Raw genomic sequence first — 27,110 nt, forward strand, 5'->3', positions numbered from 1 at the left:
ACTTAAACTTTATCCCGAAGACTAGGGAAAGAAGTGCTGAAGGTTTGTTTTATGTTTTAAGAAAAATCAGCTTATTGTTCTTGTAAAAATATTACATTGTCATTGTAAATAAGCAATGCAAAAAAGAAAAAAAAGAAAAAGAAAAAAAATCCTAAAATCTCATTATTTGACAATTATGTCTCAATAAAACTGGGAGAAAATATTTTTTTAAAAAAACAACCCCTGAGATTAAAAGAAGTAAACTGCACATATCCTTAACATTGCTGGATTTCCCTTCCCCGAGGTGTTGCTGGAAATGTCAGACTCAAGTCATGAAAGCAGCAAGAAGAATTTCTCTGAGGAGGAAACAGATGATGAGGAAAGTGTGATTTTGACATTGGTTCCAGTTAAAGATGAATCAAATATAGAACAAATGGAATCAACTGTTTCTTCAACTTCTGATGTCAATCCGAACAAGCCTGGGAAACACAATGAAGTTTGTCTATGTCCAACAAATGAACAATTCAAAGCTCCCCCAAAAGCTAGAGGTAAAACACCAATTCTTCCTTTGTCAACCATTTTGCCTTCCATTAATAATGTGTGTTGAGACTTTGCAGACCTGGTGCCAACAACTCAATTTGAGTACTGATGGCAAGAAAACAGAAGTTTTTCTGAGGCTTCAGCAGCTTGCTTATCCTGAACAGAAATATGATATTCTTGAAACATCAAAGGAGGGCAGATTATAGTCACATTCAAGGAAACACAAGACAGGGACCAAGAGAGCAAGGCTTCAAGAAAGTTGTAAAATGAATGAGAAAGCAAAAGAGACTAATATAGTTGAAGTGATAGCGTCACCTTGAGAATCTTTGCTGGCATTGTGGGGAAGGATTGCTGCAAGAGCTGTCCAGCGTAAGCCTGTGAATTCATGTTCCATTCCTGCTTCTGTTGAGGCTTTTTTAATGCAAGCCTCTGGCCTCAGGTGGTGTGTGGTCCATGGCTCAGCTCTCACAGCAGACACAAAGGGTTGGGTTCGCCCACACTTTCATGCAGGTCAGTCCTGGGTGCCTGCCACTCCCAGGAAGATGATTTCTCTCTTCCTGTTACCACCCTTCCATTTCCCATCCCAGGGACTAGAAGATAATGTGTTATGCCCTGACTGTACTAAGAGGAATAAAAAGATAATGAAAACATTAATGACGATGGAGAAGCAGCAGCAACCTGGTTTGAACACAATGTAGGAGACCAGAATATGCCACCTCAAAGTGTTAGAGAAAGATAGATGTACTTTCAGAATATGTAATGTAATATGAAGGAAAGGAAGAAGAGATATTTGAAGGAATCTTTGTGAGCTACAGAACAGAATCAAGTGATTAAGACTCCACAGTGAAGATGGTTGACTGGGTAACAGCCTCATCAAAAGAGACTATTTTGGGGGGCCCGAAAAGCCACTAAAATAAAGTCACTGCAATCAAAAACAAAAACAAAAACCAACCCCTAAATCTCACCATCTAAAAATAGAGAATAATAACATTTGGATAACATCATTCTAAATATCTTTCTATGCTTTTATATTGCTAGAATGATAAATAGGTATATAGATATATGTATTTTTTTTTTTTGAGACAGAGTCTCACTTTGTTGCCTGGGCTAGAGTGAGTGCCGTGGCGTCAGCCTAGCTCACAGCAACCTCAAACTCCTGGGCTTAAGCGATCCTCCTGCCTCAGCCAAACTCCTGGGCTTAAGCGATCCTCCTGCCTCAGCCTCCCGAGTAGCTGGGACTACAGGCATGCACCACCATGCCCGGCTAATTTTTTTTTTCTATATATATTTTTAGTTGGCCATATAATTTCTTTCTATTTTTAGTAGAGACGGGGTCTCGCTCAGGCTGGTCTCGAACTCCTGACCTCGAGCGATCCACCCGCCTCGGCCTCCCAGAGTGCTAAGATTACAGGCGTGAGCCACTGCGCCTGGGTGATATATGTATTTTTAATTAGTATCAAAATATATGTTATTAAAAAATTAAAAGATATTAAAGTTTACTTGAATATAATAGAATTCAAAATAATTGAATTCAAAAATTCAAGTTCACTTGAATTTAACAGGATAAAAAGAAACTAAAAAGCTGGACTCTAAGGATTTATTCACTACAAGAGCTATTATTTCTTAAAATATCAATTTAAGGTTGGGAAAAGTGATTTTGACATTATGTTGTTGTTTTTTAAAAATATGTTTTAAATTAGAAATCAATTGACCCTGCTGTGGAAGATCAAGGACATCAGCACTCTCATGCTATCGTCCATCACCCCTTCCCACACGGCCCAATATTTCTTAGTCATATTATTTTACATATAAAACAACAATTCACACAGTGTTCAGTATGAATTCTGTGTCTAAATGGATTCGATGATTGTCACATATCCTTTCACCAAGACTTCTTAATTCTTGAAGTCTTAATTTTGTCCTGTTTCTTAATTAGCTGGATTTTACTTTCAAGCATTTTCTCAAGAAGAATTTGAGAGAGCTCTTTTCTATGCATTCTTTCATATTTGTGGGAATCTGCCTAGTACCTTTATTTCCAAATGACATCTTGGCTGGGTATAATAATCTTGGATTATGCTTTTGTTCTTTCAGAATTCTATAGCCAATGTGCCATTGTCTTCTGCCTCTGCATGTTGCTGTTGAGAAATCTAAGGACAGCCTGAATTTTTCTGCTTGTAGGCATTCTATTTTTTCTGTTTGGATACTTGAAGTTCAATAAATTAAAATATGTCTCAGGATTAAATATTCTATATTAAAATGTCTTCTGTTTTGACCTTTTAAGTTACAGAGTAGTACTTCATTTTAGGGAAAACTTCTGTTCTTTTATTTTTGAATACTATTTCTGTTCTATTTAATGAGTTCTCAACTCCAAGGACCACAATAATCTGTGTCTTCCAGAGCTTATTAGTTTCTATCTAATCTATGAATTTCTCTCTGATTGTTTTAATTTCTTTTGTGTTTTTCATCTGCCATTATTCTGATTATTTCACGCTTTTCCTACATCAACAATTCCATTTCTAGCCATGTCTATTCTGTTCCTTGTTTTGATGTATTTATTCTATAATGATGTTGTTTTGGTCTTTGCTTTCTCTGTGTGCAATTTCCCTATTCATCTCTTTCAGCTGTTTTATTATCTTATTTTTTTCTTTTTAAAATCCATCTCCTGGGCACTTAAAATATTATCCCATTATTGAGTTCTTATTCTATTGAGCCCATTTTCTCATTCAGTTGTTCTAGAGCTCAAAGCACTTGGGTGAATTTTTTTCTGTTTTTCTATTTGCCTCCCAAATCGCTTCCCACTTTATCTGAAACTAATTTGTTTTTCCTATTGAACTGCAATTTGAAGGCTATTTTATGCTTTATGTAGTTTTTCTATGATTTATAAGCTTATCTGAAGGAGGGGAGAGGGCAGAGCTCAGGTGATGTAGTGTGCAGCCTTAGTGAGAATACCTAAGTCCTACAATCACTTCTGAGATTTTTTTAAGTGTCTGTCTATGCCAGAACTCACTCTACTAGTGGTGGGTCTATCCCATTCCCATGGGAAAGACAGCTTCAATTCTTGGAACCCTCCCTCCCCTAATTCAGTATGTTTTCCTGGAGTCTTCACTGCCACCTTAAAGAGGTGGTTTATTCCATGCTTCCCATTTCACCTTTTTCTCCCCAGTAAGCCATTTTTCCCTTTTCAGAGAGAGGAAGGAAAAGATAAGGAAACCACTTAATTTTCTTCTCTCATGTAATATATGTGCATATGTGTGTTAATTACCAGGATTTTGTGGATCTAATTATATGAGTTTTGATGGAACAGAGGCAGGATTGGAAGCCTTCACATGCTCCAACGCAGCCTCTTCTATTTATTTCCTTGATTGCCACTTGTTGACATTTAAGATACTGAGGTATTGCCTTTTGTTTGCCTGTTGAAATCCTATCTTTCCCTCAAGATCCAGAGCAAATACCACACCCTGCCATGATTAGTCCTGGCTGGAGATAATGTCTCTCCTTGCATCTCTAATGGAGAGCCGAGTCCTTCCTTCCTTTCTTCATTCCACAGAGCATTTTTCTTTCAAAGGTAGTACATTGAGTGAGGTGGTGAAGAGCAACGACTATGGAGCCACCAATGTGCTATCTCTGTGACCTTGGCACCCTACTCAATTTCTCAGTGCCTCAGTGTTCCTACCTGTGAGGTGGGGGGAAGTGTACATAGCGTTGTTATGGGTTTTAAATCAGTAAAAGGATGTAAAGCACTCAAGGGTAGCACCCGATACCTAGTAAGTGCTGAATAGATGCCAGCAATTGTTTAGACTGACCGTGGCGGGCTGTCAGCGACGGCGAGCGCGGAGCCTACTCCGTCACGGGTGCCAAAGAGAGCCGGGGCCCGGGCCGGGCCCATCTGCCTGGGTAACCGCCAGGGATGCGGAGGATGCGGAGGATGCGGTGGATGCGGAGGATGCGGAGGATGCGGAGGATGCGGAGGATGCGGTGGATGCGGAGGATGCGGTCTGCCCCGCCCAGGCCCCGCCCAGGCGTGGGAGCGCTGTTCCCAGAGTCGCGCGCCCGCGGTCATGTGATACGGCCAAGATGGCGGCGCCCGGCTCCCGGTGGCTCTTGGCCGTCGCTCTCTTGCCCTGGTCCTGCGCTGCCCTGGCGCTGGGGCATCTCGACGCGCCCGCGCCGCTGCCGCTGGTGATCTGGCACGGGATGGGTGAGTGAGTGAGAAGGGGGCCAAAAGGGCTTGGCGACTCTTCTCCCAGGCTGGGTTCGCGTCTGCAAAATGCGAGTGTGGAAGGCGAGGACGGTGGTCCTACAGCACCCCGATGGCTCGACGTTTTCGGATTTGCGGGGCTACTCTGCATTGGAAAGGGAAAGGGGAAGGAGCCTTCTTTTGGTGAGCTCTCAAGAGAGAGCTGTGCACTGCGCTGGGTTTTTACATGCCGTCTAATTCTCACAGTAGTGGCATCAGGGTGCAGTGGGCTGCGGCTATATAACTGGCGCGTCCATGCTTTTATTCCTTCATACATCGAACAGAGATTTGGTAGGTACCTACAGTTCACTTACAGGGTGAGTATCTCTTATCCGAAATGCTTGGCACCAGACTGTTTCGGATTTTTTAAAATTTTGGAATATTTGCATATACATAATGAGATATCTTGGGGATGGGACCCTAAGTCTAAACATGAAATTCATTTATGTTTCAAATATACCTTATACACATAGCCTGAAGGTAAATTGATACAATATTTTAAATAATTTTATGCATCTCATCACATGAGGTCAGGTGTGGAATTTTCCAATTTTGGTGTCATGTTGGCGCTCAAAAACTTTTGGAATTTGGAGTATTTTAAATTTTGGATTAGGGATGCTTACATAGTTTAACACATAGTTACTGAGCACCTACTAGATGTTGAGGATACAGCAGTGAACTAAACAGATTAAATTCATTGCTCTTTTAGAACTTACTCTCCAGTGGGAGAGACAGACTATAAAATAAGTAAGTAAAGCATAGTATGTCAAATAGTGATGAGTGCAAATGAGAAAAATAAAGCTGGGAGAGGGATAAAGAATGGAGGTGGGGGCTTGCACTTTTATAGCACAAAGTTAGGAAAAAATTAACTGAGAAAGTGACATATGTGCAAAAACTTGAAGTGGATGAGGGAAGTTCCCACTTGGATATCTGGTAGTAGGAACAGCAGATGCAAAGGCCCTGAGGCAGACGTATGTCTGGTGTGTTCCGGGAACAACATTTAGATCAGTGTGGCTGGAACTGAACAAAGGGAAGAAATTATGGGTTTAGGTTAGAGGGCAGGAGGGGTGGGTGCAAATATTGTTGGCCCTACTAAGACTAATGCAGGGACTTTGGCTAGAGTGAGATGGGAAACTTTTTGAACAGGTGAGTAACATGAACTGACTTATATTTTAAAAGGATTACTAGTTTTATTGAGAATAGGTTGTAAAGGGTCATGGATAGTTGCAGGGAGACAAGTTGAAAAGCTATTGCAATAATTTAAAGAGGTGATGGTAGCTTGGAACTGTATAGTAACAGTAGAGGTGTTGAGAAGTGGTCAAAGCTTGGATATATTTTGAAGGTGTAACCTTTGGGATTTGCTAACAGATCTGATGTGGGGTAAGAGAGAAAGAAGGGAGCCAAAGGTGACTCCACAGGTTTTGGCCTGGAAAACTGAAAGGCTGAAGTTGTCATTTTACCAAGGTAGGGAAGCCTGTAAGGCAAGCAGACTTAGAGTGGAAGGTAGATCAAAAGTTTGCAGGCCGGGCACGGTGGCTCACGCCTGTAATCCTAGCACTCTGGGAGGCCGAGGCGGGCGGATTGTTTGAGCTCAGGAGTTCGAGACCAGCCTGAGCAAGAGCGAGACCCCGTCTCTACTAAAAAAATAGAAATTATATGGACAGCTAAAAATATATATATAGAAAGAATGAGCCAGGCATGGTGGTGCATGCCTGTAGTCCCAGCTACTTGGGAGGCTGAGGCAGGAGGATCGCTTGAGCCCAGGAGTTTGAGATTGCTGTGAGCTAGGCTGACTCCACGGCACTCACTCTAGCCCGGGTAACAGAGTGAGACTCTGTCTCAAAAAAAAAAAAAAAAAAAAAGTTTGCTTTTGGGTGGAGAGCAGTGGCTCATGCCTGTAATCCTAGCGCTTTGGGAGGCTGAGGCAGGAGGATAATTTCAGGTCAGGAGTTCGAGACCAACCTGAGCAATATAGTGAGACCCCTATCTCTACAAAAAACAGAAAAATTAGCCATGTATGGTGGTGTGCGCCTATAGACCTAGCTACTTGGGAGGCTGAGGCAGGAGGATCGCTTAACCCCAGGAGTTTGATGTATGTTAAGCTATGATGATGCCACTGCACTCTAGCCTGAGCAACAAAATGAGACCCTGTCTCAAAAAAAAGAAAAAGAAAAAGAAAAAATGAGACCCTGTCTCAAAAAAAAGAAAAAGAAAAAAGAGTTTGCCTTTGGATTTAATACATTTGAGATCCTTGCTAGACATCCAGGAGATATTGTAGAGGCACTTGGAGCGTGAAGTCTAGGACAGAGATACAGGCTGGAGGTTTACATTGGGAGCCTTTGGCATATGGCTAGCCTTTAAACTGGGTGAGATCACCTAGGGAATGAGTACACAGAGGAGTGAGCCCCGAGGCACTCCAACATTTGGAGATGGAGGAAATGAAGAGGAACTAGCAAAGGAGGCAAGGACAGAACAACCTGTGAGGCGAAGGGACATCAGGAGAGTGCAGTGTCCTAGAAGCCAAGTGAAGAAGATGTTTCAAGAGGAACAGAATGATCTCCTGTATCAAATCTTATTGATGGGTTAAGGAAGCTAAGGGCTGAGAATTGATTGTTTGATTTAGCAATGAGAAGATCATTATCTTGACAAAAGAAGTCTTGGGGGAATAGTGAGAGTGAGAGCTTTATTGGAATGGGTTAAAGAAAAATATATGGAGAAGAATTAGAGTCAGCAAATACAGACAACTCTTTCGAGGCTTTGTGCCACGCCCTGGGACTACTACAGTGGGTAAAAGAGGCTTAAGATAGGGAGGGGCTTTGTGCTGTCCCAGATCTGACAGTCCACAGGCGAGGCGGTTAATTAACCAGCAGTAACAGTTCAGTGTGGTGAATGTTGTTATGAGAAAAATAGAAGGAATACAAGATTCTTCCAGGGGTGGAGAACCTGTGGCCTTAAGGTGAAATGTGGCCTTCTAGGTCCTTAAGTGCTGCCTTTTGACTGAACCCAAATTTTGCAGAGCAAATCCTTTTCTTAAAAGGGGTGCAGTAGAGAAAGATGAAGCTTTTCTTGCCTCGTTTGATGCTTAAAAAAGAACATTCATGGAATCAGAAGGCCACAGTTTCCCCACCCCTGCATGGCTTTTCTTTGTTTAAAAACTGGTTCTTAAGCTTTCTCTCAGGTTGAAAATGGGATGGTTAAGTTCAGATGGTTAGCTGGGGCATGATGCTGCACACCTGCAGTCCCAGCTACTCCACTAAGGCAGGAGAAGCTCCTGAGCCCAGGAGTTTGAGGTTTCAGTGAGCTACTGCACTCTAGCCAGGGCGACAGAGCCAGACCTTGTCTCAGGGCAAAAAAAAAAAAAAAAAAAAAAGAGAAAGAAAAGTTCAAAATGGGAAATTCTCTCAGTCTGCTTCTCCCACTCAGTGGACAGTTTGCTTCTAGTTCCTAGTTCTGGTTCCTTAAAACAGGAAAAGAAACAAGTCTGGGATGAGGATGAGGCAAGGAGGTGCCTGGAGTGCAAATTTAAGGAGGCACTCCCACATTTGTGTAAGTTCAAGGTCAGCTCTTGCACAAACCTAGAAATGAGTGCCTCCTTAAGTTTTGTGCCCTGGGCACTTTGCTTGCCTCTCCCTAGCCTGGCCGTGAAGAGAAGTCTAATCTATCTACCCCAAATATCTATAAGGAAGGGGAATGTACACTTCTGCTTATTTTTCAGTTGTAAATTTGGTGTCCCAATTATATTGTATGGGCTTTTGAAACTTGTTATTTTTCTATGAGAAAGGTAAGCAAAACATGTTCTTTTTTCTTTTTTAAATTGAGGTGAAATTCATAGAACATAAAGTTAACCTTTTTAAAATGTACAATTCAGTGGCATTTAGTGTATTAACAATGTTGTACAACCAACACTTCTCTAGTTTCAAAACTTTTAAACACCTCGACAAAACACACTCGTAGCCATTAAGTAATGAATCCTCATTTCCCATCTCCTGGTAACCTCCAACCTACTCTTTGTCTCTCTATAGGTTTGCCTATTCTGCATTTAACATATAAAAGAAATCGTAATATGAGACCTTTTAAGCCTGGCTTATTTCATTTAGGGTAATATTTTCGCGGTTCATCTAAGTTGTAGCACATGTCAGTACTTTGTTCCTTTTAATAAAGGAATAATATTCTATTGTGTGGCTATACTACATTTTATTTATCCATTCATTCATGGATGGACGTTTGGATTGTTTCCACCTTTTGGCTATTACAAATAATGCTGCTGTTAGCATTCATGTATAAATTTCTGTGTGGAGGTATGTTTTTATTTCTCTGGGGTATATACTTAGGAGTTGAATTGGTGGGTCATATAGTAATTGTATGTTTAACTTTTTGAGGAGCCACCAAATTGTTTTTCACAGTGACTGCACATTACATTCCCACCAGGAATGTACAAGGGTTCCGATTTCTCCACATCCTTACTGATACTTGTTGTTTTCCATTTAAAAAAAAAATATTAGAGTCATCCTAGTGGGTGTGAAATGGTATCTCATTGTGGTTTTGATTTATATTTCACTTATGACTAATGATATGGAACATTGTTTCATGTGCTTGTTGGCCATTTGTATATCTTTGGAGAAATATCTGTTTGAGTCTTTTTCCCATTTTTAAATTAGGTTGTTTGTCTTTTTGTTGAGTTGTACATGTTCTTTATATATCTTGAATATTGAACCTTTATCAGACATACGTATTGCAAATATTTTCTCCCATTGTGTACATTGTCTCTTCACATTCTTGACAATGCCCTTTGAGGTGTAAAAGTTTTTTAAAAATAAATAATGTTGTTTTGATTCCTCAGTTTCCATCATTGTTTTTGTTGGCTAGGAGACAGCTGTTGTAATCCCTTAAGCATGGGTGCTATTAAAAAAATGGTTGAGAAGAAAATACCTGGAATTTACGTCTTATCTTTAGAGATTGGGAAGACCATGATAGAGGTAAGGCCTTTCACAGTTCTGTTCTTTGGAAGGTTTGCTGACTAATTACATGGAATATACTATTAAAATGCTTTACCTTGTATTTTTAGCAGCAAATTGTACAAGGATATTTTCACTCTTGTGTGGCTTATGGGAGATACCAACCTAAATGCGTTCCGTTCTTACAGAAGATGGGTGGGTTGCAGTCCCATCTTTTCATTTCTCTGTGGCTCCTTTTTTAGGATGTGGAGAATAGCTTCTTCTTGAATGTCAATTCCCAAGTAACAAAAGTCTGTCAGATTCTTGCTAAGGATCCAGGATTGCAGCAAGGCTACAATGCCATGGGATTCTCCCAGGGAGGCCAGTTTCTGTAAGTCCCTTTTTATTATATCTTATCATTTATATGGAATTGATTTTTTTTTCTTTTATTGACATAAATCCACTCCTCCAGTTCTTTTGGGATTCTCACCTATCTTGGAAGGGAAATTTTCTAAAATGTTCGCATGTTAGAAGCTTTATGGAACTTAATTTATTTTCTATAAAAATTTAAATATTTGTGTTTGGCCATATCAGAGGAAAATCCTGAAACTCTGTGGCTTTGGGGAACCCCAGAGGATTAGTAGCTTAACCTGTGACACTGATTGTGGTTGATACGTTTCCATGCGACAGTTGGATCTGATAACTCCATATATTCTGCAGGAGGGCAGTGGCTCAGCGATGCCCGTCACCTCCCATGATCAATCTGATCTCGGTTGGGGGACAACATCAAGGTAACGTTGACCTCTTCGCCTCCTTTTTCTCTATTCTAGCACACACAATTACTCGATTTTTAAAAATCTAGCAGCTTTGCACAAGAAATCAGCCATCCTTGCAAGATCCTGTTTCTCTATCTTATAACAAACTAGCCAGCATTGATGAAGACCTAGGAAGAGACAGGATTCCAGAGGCCTGAAACGCAATGAATCGTTAGGTTGCCATCTACCTCTCCATTTTAATTGACATGATTTCATGTAGGTGAGACAGTTACAGCCACATGGCAGGTGGTGGTTGAGGAGTTAGGAAAACCTAATGACCTCTCTTGTTTTCTGACATCGGTGATATCCTGTTGAATTTAGGCTTAGGCAAAAAATAGCGTGAAAGCTCTTTTGTCTATAAATTTAACTGTAGAGATTAAACCCTTTGAGAAACAGTAGTTTTTCTATTTAGACAGAATTACATACTTTGGGGGAAGGATGTAGCTTTGGAATAGAATTTTATCTCTATTGTGGTGGATATAGCTATTAGCTGGTATAACGTAGGAGCAGAAGGATTCTCCTTATCATCAGGAAACCTAGATTCACCCAATTAACTGTTTCTCATGGGCAAGTAATTTGGTGTCCTGGGTCCCTCTAATAGATAGAGGAAACTAAAATGTGGCCCTGCCCATCCTGTGGACATTTTTCAGAGGATGAAGTGAAATCATAGGTAGGAAAATACTTTTAAAAAGTACAAGTGTTATATAAACACAAGTTGGTAAAAACAGCTTTATTATTCATTCATTCAACAAATATTTATTGAAAACCTACTATGTGCCAGGACCAAGCCATACAAGGTCCCTGCTTTCATGAAACTTCCATTCTGGTGGTGGAAGAATAGGCATAAACAAAAAACAAAAACAAGTAAACAAAAAAACTAAATACAGATAGTGGTAACTATGATAAAGAAAAAAAAAAAATTCCAGATGCAGTGGCACGTGCCTGTAGTCCCCGCTACTCAGTTGGCTGAGCCAGGAGGATGACTTGAGGCCAGGCGTTCAAGGCTGCAGTGAGCTGTGAATAGCCACTGCACTCCAGCCTGGGCAAAGCAAGACTCAGACTCTTAAGAAACAAAAATAAAAAATAAACCAGGATATTGTTTGAGGGACAGACCAGTGGTTATAGTGGTTATAGGTGTGGCCTCTGGAGCCAGACTGCCTGTGTTCGAATCCTGGCTCCATCCCTTATCATTTAACCTTGGACAAGGTATTTAACCTTCCTGTTTTAAAGTTTTCAATCAGTGATACAGGTCAAGTAATGATATCTACTCCACAGGGTGGTTGTGAGGATTAAATTAATTATTGCCAGTGTGTGCTTAGAATTGTGCCTGGGACTCAGAACAGTATTACTGATGAGGATGCTGAGGATGAAGTATAACTGGGGGAGGGGAAAGAAAGAGGCGTGGGCACTGCTTGAAAAGGGTAGTAAGCTAGGACTTCCCTCCCCTAAGACTTGAGAGATGGAGTGGGTCTAGCCCTGTAATGCAATATCCAGAGGCGGAGCCGCACTCCCCAGGGGTGGGCGGGTGCCTACGTCCTCAGGCAGAAGAGAGTGCGGGAGCACCAGGAGGAAGCTGGTTGTATGATTAGTTGAAAAGCTTTATTTTCACGAGAAGTAAGTGAATGATGTCAGGGTTTGGTCCTGTTCATTTTGTTTGTCACAGTGCCTTGCACACAGTAGGTATTCAGTACATGGTTATTTCAGGAATGGATGTTTGTCCTCTACTTCTGCAGGTGTTTTTGGACTCCCTCGATGCCCAGGAGAGAGCTCTCACATCTGCGACTTCATCAGAAAAACGCTGAATGCTGGGGCTTATTCCAAAGCTGTTCAAGAACGGTAAGTATGGTTAGTGGAAAAAAGATACAAACCTTTTCTGTATCTGCATGAAAATGTCATGCAGACTTTCAGGTTAACAGTGATTCCAGGAGTAGTTGCTAGTGATATTCAAATGAGATATATTTTGGTACTGTCTGCTCAATTTTATTGTAAACCTAAAATTGCTCTAAAAAGTCTATTAATTAAAAAAAAAGAAAACAAGGACACTTTTCTGTGTTGGAAGAATGTAATTATAACAGAATAAATTTCCATTCTTTAAAAAACAAAAAAAGCCTTTAGAAAGTACTAAACTCAAGGAATTACTGTTAGTATTTAGAGGACATATTATGTTGTCATCAGTGAGTTGTCACTCCTACATCAGTGTCCCCAACTACGCAAATGTATTCGGTTATTTAAAAATATACAGAATTATTTTTGGAGTGTATGCTTGTTCAGTTGTTTCCAAACTTAATTATACATCAGAACCACTGGAAATTCATTAAACATGGATTCTAGGGCCCTGTCCTTAGAAGTTCTGATTCAGTAGGTCTGGAGTATTCTAAGTGATAGCTGGCGTTTGGGATCCGCTAATATGGTTATGGTATCTATCCTGTGGGTTTTCAAGTGTATCATTCTTGTCAAATAACAACCCTTCATTACAATACACCCTTGAAGCCATTTTCCAGGGTACAGCCCAGTGAATGACTCACATTGGGACAATTTACAGCTAGCTTTATTTTCCCTTCCTACCCATTGGCTATACGTACAGCTACAAAGCTGTTTTGGGCCCACAGTGCCACCTGATGGTCATTAGAGAAAACTAAGGTACTCTATATATCACTGCCTCCTTTTTTTACCCTCAGGCAATTCAAATCACACCCAGCTTTACCCTTTGCCTGGTTTGCCTAGTCACAATTTCAGTTCTTCAACAGGGAGTTTGCATATTCTCTGTTCTCATGGATATACACGGTGTTTTAAACTTCATTATTTATTCTTTATTCTCGTAACTCTTGCCTAGATGCCTCAAAATCCCATCCTTTTCTTTCTTGTATTTCTTTGTTCTGTGAACCAAAACACAACCCTTGGCAATCAGAATTATGTCAGTGATGATAAATGAGCAGTCAGTAGGGGGTGAGAAGGGACACATACACTGATTAAAAGTGGTAGGTTGATACGTTTATCTTCACTTTCTCCTTAAACTTTAATAAAGTGGTGGCAAAAGAATAAAAAAGGATAAGCCCACAAGGGCAAAGGGAACAGGAGAGGCGATAAGAGATGATAAATGATGTCAACGTGTTTTTGAAAGAGAGCAGATGAATGAGTGTAAGAACTATTTCAGCAGAGCAGAAAAAGTTGAAACATGTATGTCCATAGAAGGATACATTGCCAAGAAGGGAACAGGTTCACTTTTTTTTTTTTTTTGAGACAAAGTCTCACTCTGTTGCCCAGGGCTTGAGTGCCGTGGCATCAGCCTAGCTCATAGCAACCTCAAATTCTTGGGCTCAAGTGATCCTCCTGCCTCAGCCTCCCAAGTAGCTGGGACTACAGGCATGCGCCACCATGCCCGGCTCATTTTTTCTATATAGTTTTAGTTGTCCAGTTAATTTCTTTCTATTTTTTAGTAGAGACAGGTCTCTACTAAGACCTGTCCCTTAGTAGAGATGGGTCTCGAACTCCTGACCTCGAGCGATCCGCCTGCCTCGGCCTTCCAGAGTGCTAGGATTACAGGCGTGAGCCACCGTGCCCGGCCTCAGGTTCACTTTTTATAGCTCCAGAAAGGCTCAGGAATTAGAGAAATAAGGTACTTTGGAATGTACTTTTGGGTGAGGGTGAAAACAGGGATTTTTGTTAAAAATCTATAGAAGGAATGATCGGACTCCCCAATTCCCTTGCATACACATCCCAGTGATGACTCCTTCCCCACCCTGATAGGAGAAGAAAAATTTATTCTCTGGGGCAATTTAACCAGAGAAGCACCAGACTTAGAGATAACAAGCACAGGATGGTGGTGACCTGCCATACTGAAAGCACGTCCCCTTTCCTCCCTTTCCACTCCTAGAAGCCAGGCAGAAGTTTTGGGGAGCCCTGTCTGGAAAAAAATGACTGACCAAGAAAAAAAGACCTACACATTGATGTTTTGGAATCCTTCAGCAAGTTAGGACTCCTCCCAACTACCATACCGAGAGCTCTAGAAAAGCACCAGCAGATAAGCTCTGCCTCGTGTGAAGAGCTTCCAGTCAGCCTTGTAGGACTGAATAGAAGTGTGAGCATTGAGTCAAGAGTCCCCAGGCAGACTCAATGTCTAAGGAAAGTGTCGAACATGAAAGACCGACCAAAACCAACAAAAAATAAAAAGGAACTTGGAAAAGACAGATGGCAACTCAAAGAGCAGAAGAAAACTTTGTTTTTAAAGGCCTATAGTGGCCGGGTGCGGTGGCTCACACCTGTAATCCTAGCACTCTGGGAGGCCGAGGCGGGTGGATTGCTCGAGGTCAGGAGTTCGAGACCAGCCTGAGCAAGAGCCAAGACCCCCGTCTCTACTAAAAAAAATAGAAAGAAATTATCTGGCCAACTAAAATATATATAGAAAAAATTAGCCGGGCATGGTGGCGCATGCCTGTAGTCCCAGCTACTCGGGAGGCTGAGGCAGGAGGATCGCTTAAGCCCAGGAGTTGGAGGTTGCTGTGAGCTAGGCTGACGCCACGGCACTCACTCTAGCCAGGGCAACAAAGCGACACTCTGTCTCAAAAAAAAAAAAAAAAAAAAAAAAAGGCCTATAGTTATTATCTTTGGAAAGATAAAAAGGGATTGCTTCCAAGACAGAACAGAATTCAAATTAAATCAACAATCAGAGAATAGAATGGAGTTCTTGGAAATTAAAAATATGATAACCAAAATAAAAAATTTATTGGAGATAAGGGAATATAAAGTTGAGGAAATCTCTAGAAATTTGAACAAACATTCAAAGAGGTAGAAAAAGGGAAAAGAGATAAAAATTAGAGAAGCAGTTTAAGAAGTCTAGTATCTAACTAATAGGAATTTCAAAAAGAGAACAGAGGAAAGAGTGTATTGGGATTATCGAAGAAGTAACACAAGTAAATTTCCCAGGACTATAGGACATGAGTTTCCAGATTGAAAGGGCTCACCAAGTACCCAGGGCAAGGACTGAAAAAGGACCCACACCGAGGTCTGTTGCTGTGAAATCCCAGGACACCAAGGATAGAGACTAGATCCCAATGACGCTGCACACGCAGAGTCAGAATCCCTGGCAGTGGACTCCCTCACAGCACCATGACTAGTTGGAAGGGAAGAAAAAGACCTTCCATACCCTCTTGCTAGGGGGTTGCTGAAAAGCCTCAGTTCCACTGCTGTCTAGCTGTGTGGCCCTGGGTGTCTTTTACCCTCATTTTCTTTCTTTTTTTTTTTTTTTTAAGAGACAGAGTCTCACTCTGCCACCCTGGCAGTGGCGTCATCATAGCTCACTGCAACCTCCAACTCCTGGGCTCAAGTGATCCTCCTGCCTCAGCCTCCCAAGCAGCTGGGACTACAAGTGAACACCACCACACCTAGCTAATTTTTTAAATTTTTGTAGAGACAGGGTTGTGCTATGTTGCCTGGGCTGGTCTCAAACTCCTGGCCTCAAATGATCTTCCTGCCTCAGCCTCCTAAAGTGCTGGGATTACAGGCATGAGCCACTGTGCCCAGCAAGCCTCCTTTTCATTATCTCTAACATGAACTTAATAGTTGTACTTTTGTGCAGGGCTGTTGTGAGGATTAAACAAATTAGGGATAAAACATTTAGTGCAGTGCTCCGTTCATATTAAGTAGGCAGGTTTGAGCTGTTTTCACTGTTTTTAAAATATTCAACTTTAGTTTTCTGTCTCCTTCATAAGTATTGTAATGGGTTTGTTTCTTCTAACTTTTAGTTGCAGTTATAAAGTATTTCATCAAATACTGAGTTACTGCTATTTGCCAGGCACTATTATAGGCTTCCTAGATAGATGGAGAACAAGACAATTCGGGTCCCTGCCCTCACGAAGTAGCATAGTAGCGGGGAAAAGGGTCTCCAAGTAAACAGTCGCACCAGATAACCTCTAATAGTGATAAAGCTGTGATGGAAATGAACAAATGCAGTAGTTGAGAGTAATGGAGGGGGTACCTATTTTGGACAGAATGGTTTGGTTTTTTTTGTTTTTTTGTTTTTGAGAGACAGGGTCTTGCTTTGTTGCCCAGGGTGGAGTGCAGTGGCGTGATCATAGCTCTCTGTAACCTTGAACTCCTGAGCTCAAGTGATCCTCCTGCCTTAGCCTCATGAGCAGCTGGGACTACAGGTATGCGCCACCACGCCAAGATAATTTTTTTGTTTTTTATAGAGGCAGAGTCTTGCTCTGTTGCCTAGCCTGGTCTCACACTCCTGGCCTCAAGTGATCCTCCTACCTCGCCCTCCAAAATGCTGGGATTACAGATGTGAGCCACCGTGCCTGGCCCCAGAATGGTTTTTGAAGAAGAGATGGTTAGACTGGGATCTGAAGGATGAGACGAAGGAGCACGGAAGGAGCTAAGCGGTCAGGCAGAGGGACAGCAGACACAGAGGCCCTGAGGCTGGGACAAGTTTGGCTTGTTTCTGGGCCAGGGTGACCAGAGTTGAGTGACAGATGGGGAGAGGGACAGAAAAGTGGGGACTGCCATGATGCAAGGGTGTATAGGCCACATAAACAGTTGGGATTTTACTCTAAGCATCATGGGAGGTTTTAAGCAGGGGAATAATGTGGCCCGATTTGTGCATTTGGAAAATGCCTGCTGCGTTGTGGACAGTGGACTGTAAGGGGCTAGAGGAAAAACAGGCCAGTTCGGGGCTGTGGCAGTGGACTAGGTGAGAGGGGGTGGTGGCTGAGACACAAGCGGAGCCACAGTGAGGTGCGCAGAAGAGGAATGACTTGAGATATGTTTCATAACATTGTAGAGGAACTAGGCTTGTGAGCCAGATACAGCTCATCATTTATAACAGTTTCCATGGGAAAATGCATTCTCAGTGCTCAATAGCTTGTTTACAGATTAACTCTTAGGATGCCTTTCTAATTTTGTAGAGTGTTTTGCTTTTTCTTTTTAAAATTTCTTTGTATAGGAAACATCTCATTTTGACAGATCGCTGGTAGGAGACTTGCAGAGGCAGGTAGTCCAAGGGAGTGGCAGGAAGGGGGACGTGTGAGCTTAGATGGCATCTGCTTCTGTTATAAGGCTGTTTCATGTACATTGAAAATCTGTTTAGTGTAGCCACGTTCATCAATGATCTTAGCTAGATCTTCTGGATAACTTGCTGCAGCTTCTACATCAGCACTCGCTACTTCACCATGTGCTTTTATGTTATGGAGATGGCTTCATTCCTTAAACCTCATGAACTTCTGTTAGCTTCAAAATTTTCTTCTTCAGTATCCTCCCCTCTCTCAGCCTTCATAGAATTGAAGAGATTTAGAGCCTTGCTCTAGATTAGGCTTTGGTTTAAGGGAATGTTGTGGCTGGTTTGATCTTTTATCCAGACCACTGACATTTTCTCCATATTAGCAATACGGCTGTTTTGCTTTCTTGTCATTCATGTATGTGTTCACTGGAGTGAACTTTTCATATCCTTCAAGAACTTTTCGGCCAAGCACGGTGGCTCACGCCTGTAATCCTAGCACTCTGGGAGGCCGAGGTGGGCGGATCGTTTGAGCTCAGGAGTTTGAGACCAGCCTGAGCAAGAGCAAGACCCCGTCTTTATTAAAAAATAGAAAGAAATTAGCTGGACAACTAAAAATATATAGAAAAAATGAGCTGGGCATGGTGGCGCATGCCTGTAGTCCCAGCTACCCGGGAGGCTGAGGCAGGATGATTGCTTGAGCCCAGGAGTTTGAGGTTGCTGTGAGCTAGGCCAACACCACAGCACTCTAGCCAGGGCGAAAGAGACTCTGTCTCCAAAAAAAAGAACTTTTCCTTTGTATTCACACCTTGGCTGTTTGGCACAAGAGGTGTAACCTTTGGCCTTTCTTGGCTTTCAACATGTCTTCCTCGTTAAGCTTAATCATTTCTAGCTTTTGATTTAAAGTGAGAGACTTTGGACTCTTCCTTTCACTTGAACACTTAGAGGCCGTTGTAGGTTATTAATTAGCCTAATTTCAATATTTTTGTGTCTCAGGGAATAGGGAGGCCCAAGGAAAGGGAGAGAGGCAGGGAATGGCCAATTAGTGGAGCAATCAGAACACACACATTTGTTGACTAAATTCTCCATCTTATATGGGTGTGGTTCATGGCACCCCAAAACAATGACAATAGGAACATCAAAGATCACTGGTCACAGATCACCATAACAGGTACAGTAATGATGAAAAAGTTTGAAATATTGCAAGTATTACCAAAATGTGACATAGAGACACAAAATGAGCACATGCTGTTGGAAAAATGGTGCCGGTAGAGTTGCTTAACTCAGGGTTGCCATAAAACCTTTATTTTGTTAAAATGTAGTATCTATGAAGCACAATAAAGCAAAGTACAGCAAGATGAGGTATGTATGTACTAAGTACCTAGGTCCTAGAATTAATATTTTATCATATTTGCCTAAGGATTTTCTAAAGAACTGAAACATTTCAGATAAAATTGAATTCTTAGACATATCTCTACCAGGTCCCATTCTCTGCCGTCCCTCTGTAACTACTGTAAAAAAATTAGGGTATATTCTTTCTGTCCATTAAAAAATATTGCTATTATACATGTACATATCCATAATCAAAATATATTGTTACTTTGTATATTTAAATTTTATATAACAGATATTGTACATTTCACTCTGCAAATTATTTTTTCACTCATTATGTTTTTCAGATTTAAATATGTTGTTACACATACATTTAGTTCATTCCTCTTAACTGCTGATGTCCTGTCATATGACTACACCACAGTTTCTTGTTTCCCATGTCGCAACATTTCAGCACTTCCAGTTTCTCGTTATAGCAAACAATTTGCAGTGAACATCCTTAAACAAGAATTTATCTACTAGTAGAATCCACATCATAAGCTCTACCAGTTGTTGAATAACATACTTTACCTCCCTTCCTCCATTTCATCATCTGTAAAATAGGGCAATAATTGTAGGGCAGTAATCTACAATAGGTTGTAGAGAAAGTATGTAGAGTGCTTAGAACAGTACCTTGAAAACACTGAGTGTATGTTTAGTGCTATTATTACAGTGGCTATTAGCATGTAATTTTAAACTTTACTTGATATTTCCAAAGTGGTTGTACCAATTTATATTGGCACCAAAAGAGTATGAGTCCCTGCTTTCTCCATTCCTACTAACTTTTGATCTTATATCTTTAAAATTGTTGCCAGTGAGATATGCATGTAGAGTGGTTACTCATCCTAATCTGTGTGTCCCTGACTGTGAGTCAGATTGCGCATCTGTTCTTGTTTATTGGCCATTTAGGTTTCTCTTTGTGTGAACTGTCTATTCATAGTCTTTGCCTGTTTTCCTGTTGGGTGGTTTGTCTTTTTTCATTGATTTGTATTACACACCCCGCGCCCCCCCCACCAGACATTTTGTTTTTGTAGTAAAACTTTCTTAGCTATGTTGCACTTACCTTCTCCCAGTCTATGGCATATGTTTTAATTTTGTTTACGGTGTCTTTTTTGGTACAGCAAGTTTGACAGCTTTATTGAGATATAATTCATCTACCATACAATTCACCCATTTAAAGTTATTAAGTCATTAGTTTTTTTGTATATTACATTATTAATTTTTTAAGTTATGGTAAAATATATATAAGATTTGCCATTTTAACATTTTTTTACTCTTAAGGTATTTATTTATTACAACATTTTCTGTTTTGTTTTGTTTTGTTTGAGACAGAGTCTCACTCTGTTGCCTGGGCTAGAGTGCCATGGTGTCAGCCTAGCTCACAGCAACCTCAAACTCCTGGGCTTAAGTGATTCTCCTGCCTCAGCCTCCTGAGTAGCTGGGACTACAGGCATGTGACACCATACCCAGCTAATTTTTTCTATATATATATTTTTTAGTTGTCCACCTAATTTCTATTTTTAGTAGAGACGAGGTCTGTCTCTCTTGCTCAGGCTGGTCTCGAACTCCTGACCTCGAGTGATCCTCCCGCCTCGGCCTCCCAGCATGCTAGATTACAGGCATAGGCCACCACGTTGATAAGCTTTGATTGGTCAGCTCAGTGACTTCTCAACATCTGACACCGCTGCCCACCCCCTTGAAGCTTCTCCTTCCTTTGTTCTTCTAACTGTGCTGCCCTCCCTTCTCCTCACATCTAAATCCTACCACTCCCTCAGTGCCAGTTTCTTTCATAGCTTGTCTGACTTCCCTATATCAGTTCATTTCACTCAGCAACCCCTTGCTACCAAGCACGTGCTGTATTCCAAAGAGCTTAGTCCTTAGGGGAGAGACAGGGAACCAGCACTCTCACATTTAAGTGACAACTACTAAAATGAAATGACAAGACCAGTACTAATAGCAGTATTTTATAAATGTTCAGAGTTTATCAAATTTTTAAAAGTCAGGGAGACTAAACATTTAAAAGATTTCAAATACATTTATAAACACATTAGAGAATGTCACTCTCACTGCTGACAGTCAGACTGCTGCTTCCTGTAACCTCAGTCTTATCTGCTCCTGGGCGTGGGAGCTGCCACCTTCTCTGATGTAGCTGGCGCCATTGGGCTTTAGCGCAATCCTGCTCCGTTAAGTAGAGCTTTCAGGACCACCACCTCTGGGCAGCTCTTCCACTCTGGCTGCGAGCTCCTCTGGTAGAAATTCTGATTTCTCTCCCTGCCAGCCCAAGATAGAGAGCCCCACTTATGTTCTAATTTCCTTCTTTCCCCAGGAGGCCTTGTGGTAAAGGTGCCCCTTTTGGAGGGATGGAGGCTGGAAGGGAAGGGGAATTGGAAAGAGACTGGAGAATAAGTGTGAACAGAACTACTGATCTATGTCTGAAATAATAGTATTATAACAACCAAATACTTGCCCTTTATACTTGAAAATAGCACGACATACTAGAATACTGAAAACTGGTGCCATCACTCAACAGTGTATTAAATGCTTTGTGACTGAGAAGTTAGACCTCCATCCCAGTCTAAGGATAGCAGGATGACTGATGCGATAGATGACTGGATAGAGAGGAAGAGGCAGAGGTGGTGATGTTTGAGTTGAGTCTTGCAGGATGAGGTGGGGCTTCGGGGAGGGGACAGCATGTGCCACCATGACTGGAAGGCATGATAAGTGTGATAAAGCTCAATGCCATAGGGCAACCAAGTATTGGTAAGCCCTTTTCTGAAATCTTTTATACTTTCTGTACTATGCTGAATCGTCTGTGCTTGTCTCAACAAGGTGTCTTGTTGATGAAGCATTTTGTAGGTGGAAGTCTTGTCTTCCCTATTAGAGGGCAAGGCGTGGGACTTGGGGGCTTTGGTCTTTTGTCCTTTTGAAGTCTCTTGGTGGCTTTTGCACTGGGCATGCCCCAAGCGGGCATGCCAGCTGACATGCAGCTTGATCATTGTTTTTTTTCCTGCAGCCTGGTGCAAGCAGAATACTGGCATGACCCCATAAAGGAGGATGTGTACCGCAACCACAGCATCTTCTTGGCAGATATCAATCAGGAGAGGGTAAGCACCCAAACCAGGCTCTCAGAGTTGTACATTCTTTTTTCTATTCAGGTCATCATAACCAAATCAGCAGTGACATTTGACCCAAACTATCCTGGGCAGAATCTGGGAAACAGAAGTTCTGTGTCTTGGGAGGCAGTACCTGTGAGATTTGGTTCCTTTGAGGGGAGGTTGAAATTCACTTGGCTTTCTTCCCTCAAGTTCTTGACCTTTCCTAGCATTGAAGCAGCAAGATAAGCTCAGTAGGTTGCTGGGTTGCTGGCTGGGCCCAGGGGAAATTCATAGCTGCTATCTTAATGAGGAAGGTTTTCTCAAAAGAAAGACTTACCTAGAAGAGAGACTGTAGAGGGTACTCAGTATGTCCCAGACACGAGCATGGTTTGGGAGGTTGTGGTAAACTAGATGGCTCAATTTATATTAGGCTCATCTGGAGGTTTTGGGGTTTTTGGGGGGGAGCAGTTTTTGTTTTTAAACAAAAAATTTGAAGGGGAAAAAACAAAACAAACAGAAACCAACACAGAATAGTATAGCAGAACCAGTCAGAATTTGCAGTTTATTTTGCCTTGGCTTTCTCTGACTAGAAGCCTTTCACCTGTGTGATGGATGCCAGTGGTATGTGGTGACAGATTCATGGTTGCACCTGTATGCCATGGTTGTGGTGTCTCAGGTAGGATGGTAAGAAATGGCTGTACAAGGTATATTCTGGGGATAAAGCTGGAAAACAGCCCAAACCCATGGGGAAGAAACATGGTGGCCCAGGACCAGGGAGACCAGAGCACTGAAAGGCTTTAACCCCCTGCTGGTACCTAATGGTAATGACCCTAAGGTGCTGCTGGCCTTTCTTCCAGGGTGTCAATGAGTCCTACAAGAAAAACCTGATGGCCCTGAAGAAGTTTGTGATGGTGAAATTCCTCAATGATTCCATTGTGGACCCTGTAGATTCTGAGGTAAGATACTATTTAGGCCACATGCCAGGAGACTACTGGAGAAAATGGCATTAAAGTACAGCTGCCTGCTGGGGAAAAAACCTTCAGTCCTTTCTACCAGCTTTTTTATAGAACAGAGTTCTTCACCTGAGGTCCATAAATGGGACACCAAGGGTTATAATCCCCTGTGCCCACCCCAGAATTATATAATTGCACTCTCTGGGGAAGGGTCTATAATTTTAATCAGTTTTCAGAGACCTAAGACCCAAAAAATGCTCAGAACCACTAGCCCAGTCTATAAATTCCTAAGCTTGGCGTTCAAGGTCTGCCTTGATCTGGCTTCAGTTTGTATTTCCAGCCTAACCTCCCTTTACTACCCACTTCATACACTTTGGTCAAGCCATATTGTACTACCTGTAATGCCTCAAACTTAGCATGTGCCTTTTCTCTTGTATGCCTTTGTTCATTCATGCTTTTCTGTATCTAGAGTGACCTTCCCTGGCTTCCCCACCTGACAAGCTTCTATTTGTCAAGGGCAAAACTCAAATGTCACTTCCTTCAGGATGCCATGCCCCCTCCAAGCAGAATTTGCTCACTTTTGTGGACTCATCATCAGCCTCTATTAGAACACGCATCACATTATGTCAAACCACCAGGGGTTGGCAGACTGGCCCACACACCAAATCCAGATTGCTACCTGTTTTTATATGGGCCACAAGCTAAGAATGGTTTTTACATTTTTAAATGGCTGGGAAAAAATCAAGACTTTTGACATGTAAAAATTATATGAAATTCAAATTTCATTGTCCATAAATAGGGTTTCATTGGAACACAGTTTTAGTCATTTTTTAATATATTTTCTGTGGCTGCTTTTGTTACAGTGGCAGCAGTGAGTAGTTGCAACCATATGTCCCTTAAAGCCTAAATATTTTGTATCTGGCCTTTACCAGAAAGTTTTCTGACCCTTGTGCTTAACACTGAATTGTTTCTGTGCCTTCCCAGACTGGAAGCATCTTGGAAACAAGACTATATATTTATCTTCAAATGTCTAGAGTTCAGCACAGGAATTTTTACATTTATTATTCCATAAATGTAGGAAGCAGAAATTCTGGGGAAGTGGAAAGCTCTTTGGAAAGATTAATTCATCCCTCAGGATCTACCCTTAAAAAGATGACTCAAGACATGCCCTGTCCATGTTTCCTTCTTGCTTTAACCTTATAATGTTCAGTTTGTTGGTAGTCTTATTAGCTACTGGCCAGTCTCAAATTAGTTTGGCAGTGTGTGCTACATGTCTGATTGGACCTTATTTCTCCTTCCTTTCTGGTAGTGGTTTGGATTTTATAGAAGTGGCCAAGCGAAGGAAACTGTTCCCTTACAGGAGACCACCCTCTACACACAGGTAACTGGGGAAAGAGATGTCTTGGGAGGCTGGTGCCGTCTCTTTCAGCTCCCAGTCCCTGAAGCTGCTAGGTTCTTTGGTGCTGGAGCCCTGTCCTGTCCACCCATGCTCATGAAGCACCTGACTCGTATCTGACATGGGCGAGGCTTGTTAGGCTGTTGATTGTTGCTCTGGCTTAGCAGGCACTAATTTATAGAAAACTGCTACATCCTGCAGGTAGAAGGACTTGCACCTCATGGCTTTCAAGCAATAACAAGAAAAACTTCATCTCTGACTCGTTCCTTTTGATAAAAAAAGGTTTAGCACTGGCTGCCTGTGCTGAGGTGCAGTCTGCTCCAAATCCAAGAAGCCCTCATGCATGATGAAAACACAGAAGAGAGCGGTGTTACCTTAAAACATTTATGAATGTGAAGTCGTTTTTAAATTAGGCACTGACAAGGGGAACTCCTCTTGTAGGAGGTTAAATGGGACTAGAGTTGTGAATTTTATTTAATAGGAGGTCCTGTCTCAAGTAGAAGTTGCAATATTTCACCACCTCCAGTTCTGGGGCCTTCCACACTCTAAGAATTTTATATTGGAGATAGACTCTAAAAAAAATGCACAAGTGGTACATTTAAACCAGTCATCTAACTAGAATTCCTTCAAGTAATTTCAGAGGCCATTTGTCTCTTCTCTTGGCTTTTCTCTTACATTTAGTGTCTCAGCTTGGGTAAGGTAAAAAGAAAGAGAAGCTGGGGTCTAATTAAAAAATGTTTTAAAAATTACAACTAAGAACTTCCTTATTGTGAAACTCAGACTGATGGCAGCCACAGCAGAAGCACCACTGTGGCACTGTCGTAACTGCTTATCTTCCCAACCAGAGGTTCTGTGGCACCCAGACTATGGGTGACAACATTGTCAGTTGCGGGATATGAATGTCCCAGGTTTATTATCCAAGGGTTGGATATGTTTTAAGCTATCTAGCTAATGTTCTCCTGTCTATGGCTCAGTCCCACTTACCTGTGATGTTCTGAGGTAGTTTTGCTGATAGCTTGCCCACTGATCGGTGGTCCTCCAGCTTTGGGAAGCTTTTCAGAAAGCACAATATAAAACTATATAGAACAATCTCAATTGCATATACATTTTTAATATTTAGAAAAAACTAGAGGGAAGTTTCCTTTTTGGCATTTTTGACAGTATGCACTTTGAGAATGTATCTCAAGTTAACATTCCATTACTTTACTGTTCTACATCAAAACTTTGAGAATCCTCTTGATTAATTATGGCCTTTCTTTCTGCAGGACCGCTTGGGGTTAAAGGAAATGGACAAGGCAGGACAGCTAGTGTTTCTGGCTACAGAAGGGGACCATCTTCAGCTGTCTGAAGAATGGTTTAATGCCAACATTATACCCTTCCTTGAATGAAACTCTTGAAGTTTGTAACATAGCACAGGGAGCCCCTAACTCTTCCAAACCACATGGGAGACAGTCTCCTTCATGCCCAAGTCTGAGCTCAGATCCAGCTTGCAACTAATCCTTCTCTCCTATCATCATCTGACATGCCCTACTTGGAAAGATCTAAGATCCCAATCTTATCCTTTGCTCTTATCCTTTCTTGCCTCCTTTTGCCATATGGTGTTAAATGCAAATTTAATTAGTTAATAACCATAGAGATTGTTTTACAACCTTTTGTTGTGGTCAGTCAAGTTCAGTGCTAAGAGAGGCCGTCTACTGCAGGTTAATGCCAGAACTATGCCCAGGCCCAGAGGAGACTGAACAAATTAAAGCAATGAGATAGATTCTAAGGGCAAATGTCTTCTTCAGGGAAGTCTAGTCACATTTCAAGCAGAGAGAAGGCTGATGATTTAACCAGTGTTTGGAAAAGTATTGTTTGGATGCTTCTGCATAATTTTTCTTAAAGCTGCCTTCCTCTCTGGGTATGTTGCCTTCCATGCCGTCTTAGCAATAATTAGCCAAATCCCACTGGCCTACCCTTTTGCCTCTGCAGCACCATTTTGTCTCCTTAGGTAGTGATGAATTTGTTGCTCTGTCACAAGAGGGAAGGGTTGCTTAAGAGAGGAAATGTACATCTTGTATAACCTAAGTAGGGGGGTGAAGAAAATGTAAGAGTGAGTGAAAAATGAGGCAGTTACTTCTTTCTATTCCATCGTTGACCCACCTGCCCTTTCCTAGCATGACTTGTGGTTTGGATGCTCGATTTGGATTTTAGAATCTGGATGATAATTGCTGGCTTTAACATAAAACAGAAGGAACAATGTGAAGAGACTGGGCTTTCTAACTTCCATCCCTCAAAACTAATTTATCAGCATACTCCAAACTATTTCTGGTATGTTCTGTAAGAAAAGAATTGATACTCAGAAAGCTTAGAAAATATTGCACACTCCCTTTCTCTTTTTGGAGGTCAACCTCCATTAGAATATCTAAGGACTCTGAGAATTCCTGTTACAGTACAGAAATTAACTATAATCTACCATCTCCTACACTTTTTGAGCATGGAAATCATAGCCCCCACTCTGTGAAAATATATTAACACTGTCTATTAATAGAAGACTGTTTTGTAGAATGCAAGTTTGGAGAAATGATTAGCTATGATTTGATGCAAGGATCTTGTTAGTGCTACTAACTTTACCCTTTATGGTTTTTCCTTTCTCTCTTAAGCCTCATTCTTCAACTAAAAGATGAAGATTAAGGACAAGAAGTGGGGGGGATGTGAAAACAGTTTTATGAGGTTGTCTAAAATAAAGAGTAGTTTCTTATTCTTGGTGTCATTTTTCTTATCAATATTTTTATATCTCCGTACAGCAAATATCATAGG

At 41.4% G+C, this 27,110-nt stretch overlaps 1 protein-coding gene and 1 pseudogene across 1 annotated transcript; both read left to right on the forward strand.

The window, feature by feature from the left end:
* Window positions 1-295: 295 nt before the first annotated feature.
* LOC123634866 lies at window positions 296-1,217 on the forward strand (annotated as a pseudogene).
* A 3,280-nt stretch (window positions 1,218-4,497) lies between these two features.
* Window positions 4,498-27,051, forward strand: PPT1 (palmitoyl-protein thioesterase 1). Its single transcript, XM_045548152.1, has 9 exons — window positions 4,498-4,717; window positions 9,623-9,732; window positions 9,954-10,081; window positions 10,411-10,481; window positions 12,239-12,341; window positions 21,881-21,971; window positions 22,820-22,918; window positions 24,225-24,296; window positions 25,577-27,051. Exons 1-9 carry the CDS (start codon window positions 4,594-4,596, stop codon window positions 25,697-25,699), a joined length of 921 nt encoding a protein of 306 aa, XP_045404108.1. The 5' UTR covers window positions 4,498-4,593; the 3' UTR covers window positions 25,700-27,051.
* Window positions 27,052-27,110: the final 59 nt, after the last annotated feature.

The sequence above is a fragment of the Lemur catta genome, chromosome 3 (assembly GCF_020740605.2).
Source record: "Lemur catta isolate mLemCat1 chromosome 3, mLemCat1.pri, whole genome shotgun sequence".
NCBI lineage: Eukaryota > Metazoa > Chordata > Mammalia > Primates > Lemuridae > Lemur > Lemur catta.

Excerpts from the sequence above, each read along its gene's own strand:
- PPT1 (XM_045548152.1), top strand. The coding sequence starts at position 4,594 with ATGGCGGCGCCCGGCTCCCGGTGGCTCTTGGCCGTCGCTCTCTTGCCC. Across the intron at positions 4,718-9,622 it reads GGTGATCTGGCACGGGATGG|GAGACAGCTGTTGTAATCCC; the intron begins GTGAGTGAGTGA and ends TTTGTTGGCTAG. Across the intron at positions 21,972-22,819 it reads CAGATATCAATCAGGAGAGG|GGTGTCAATGAGTCCTACAA; the intron begins GTAAGCACCCAA and ends CCTTTCTTCCAG.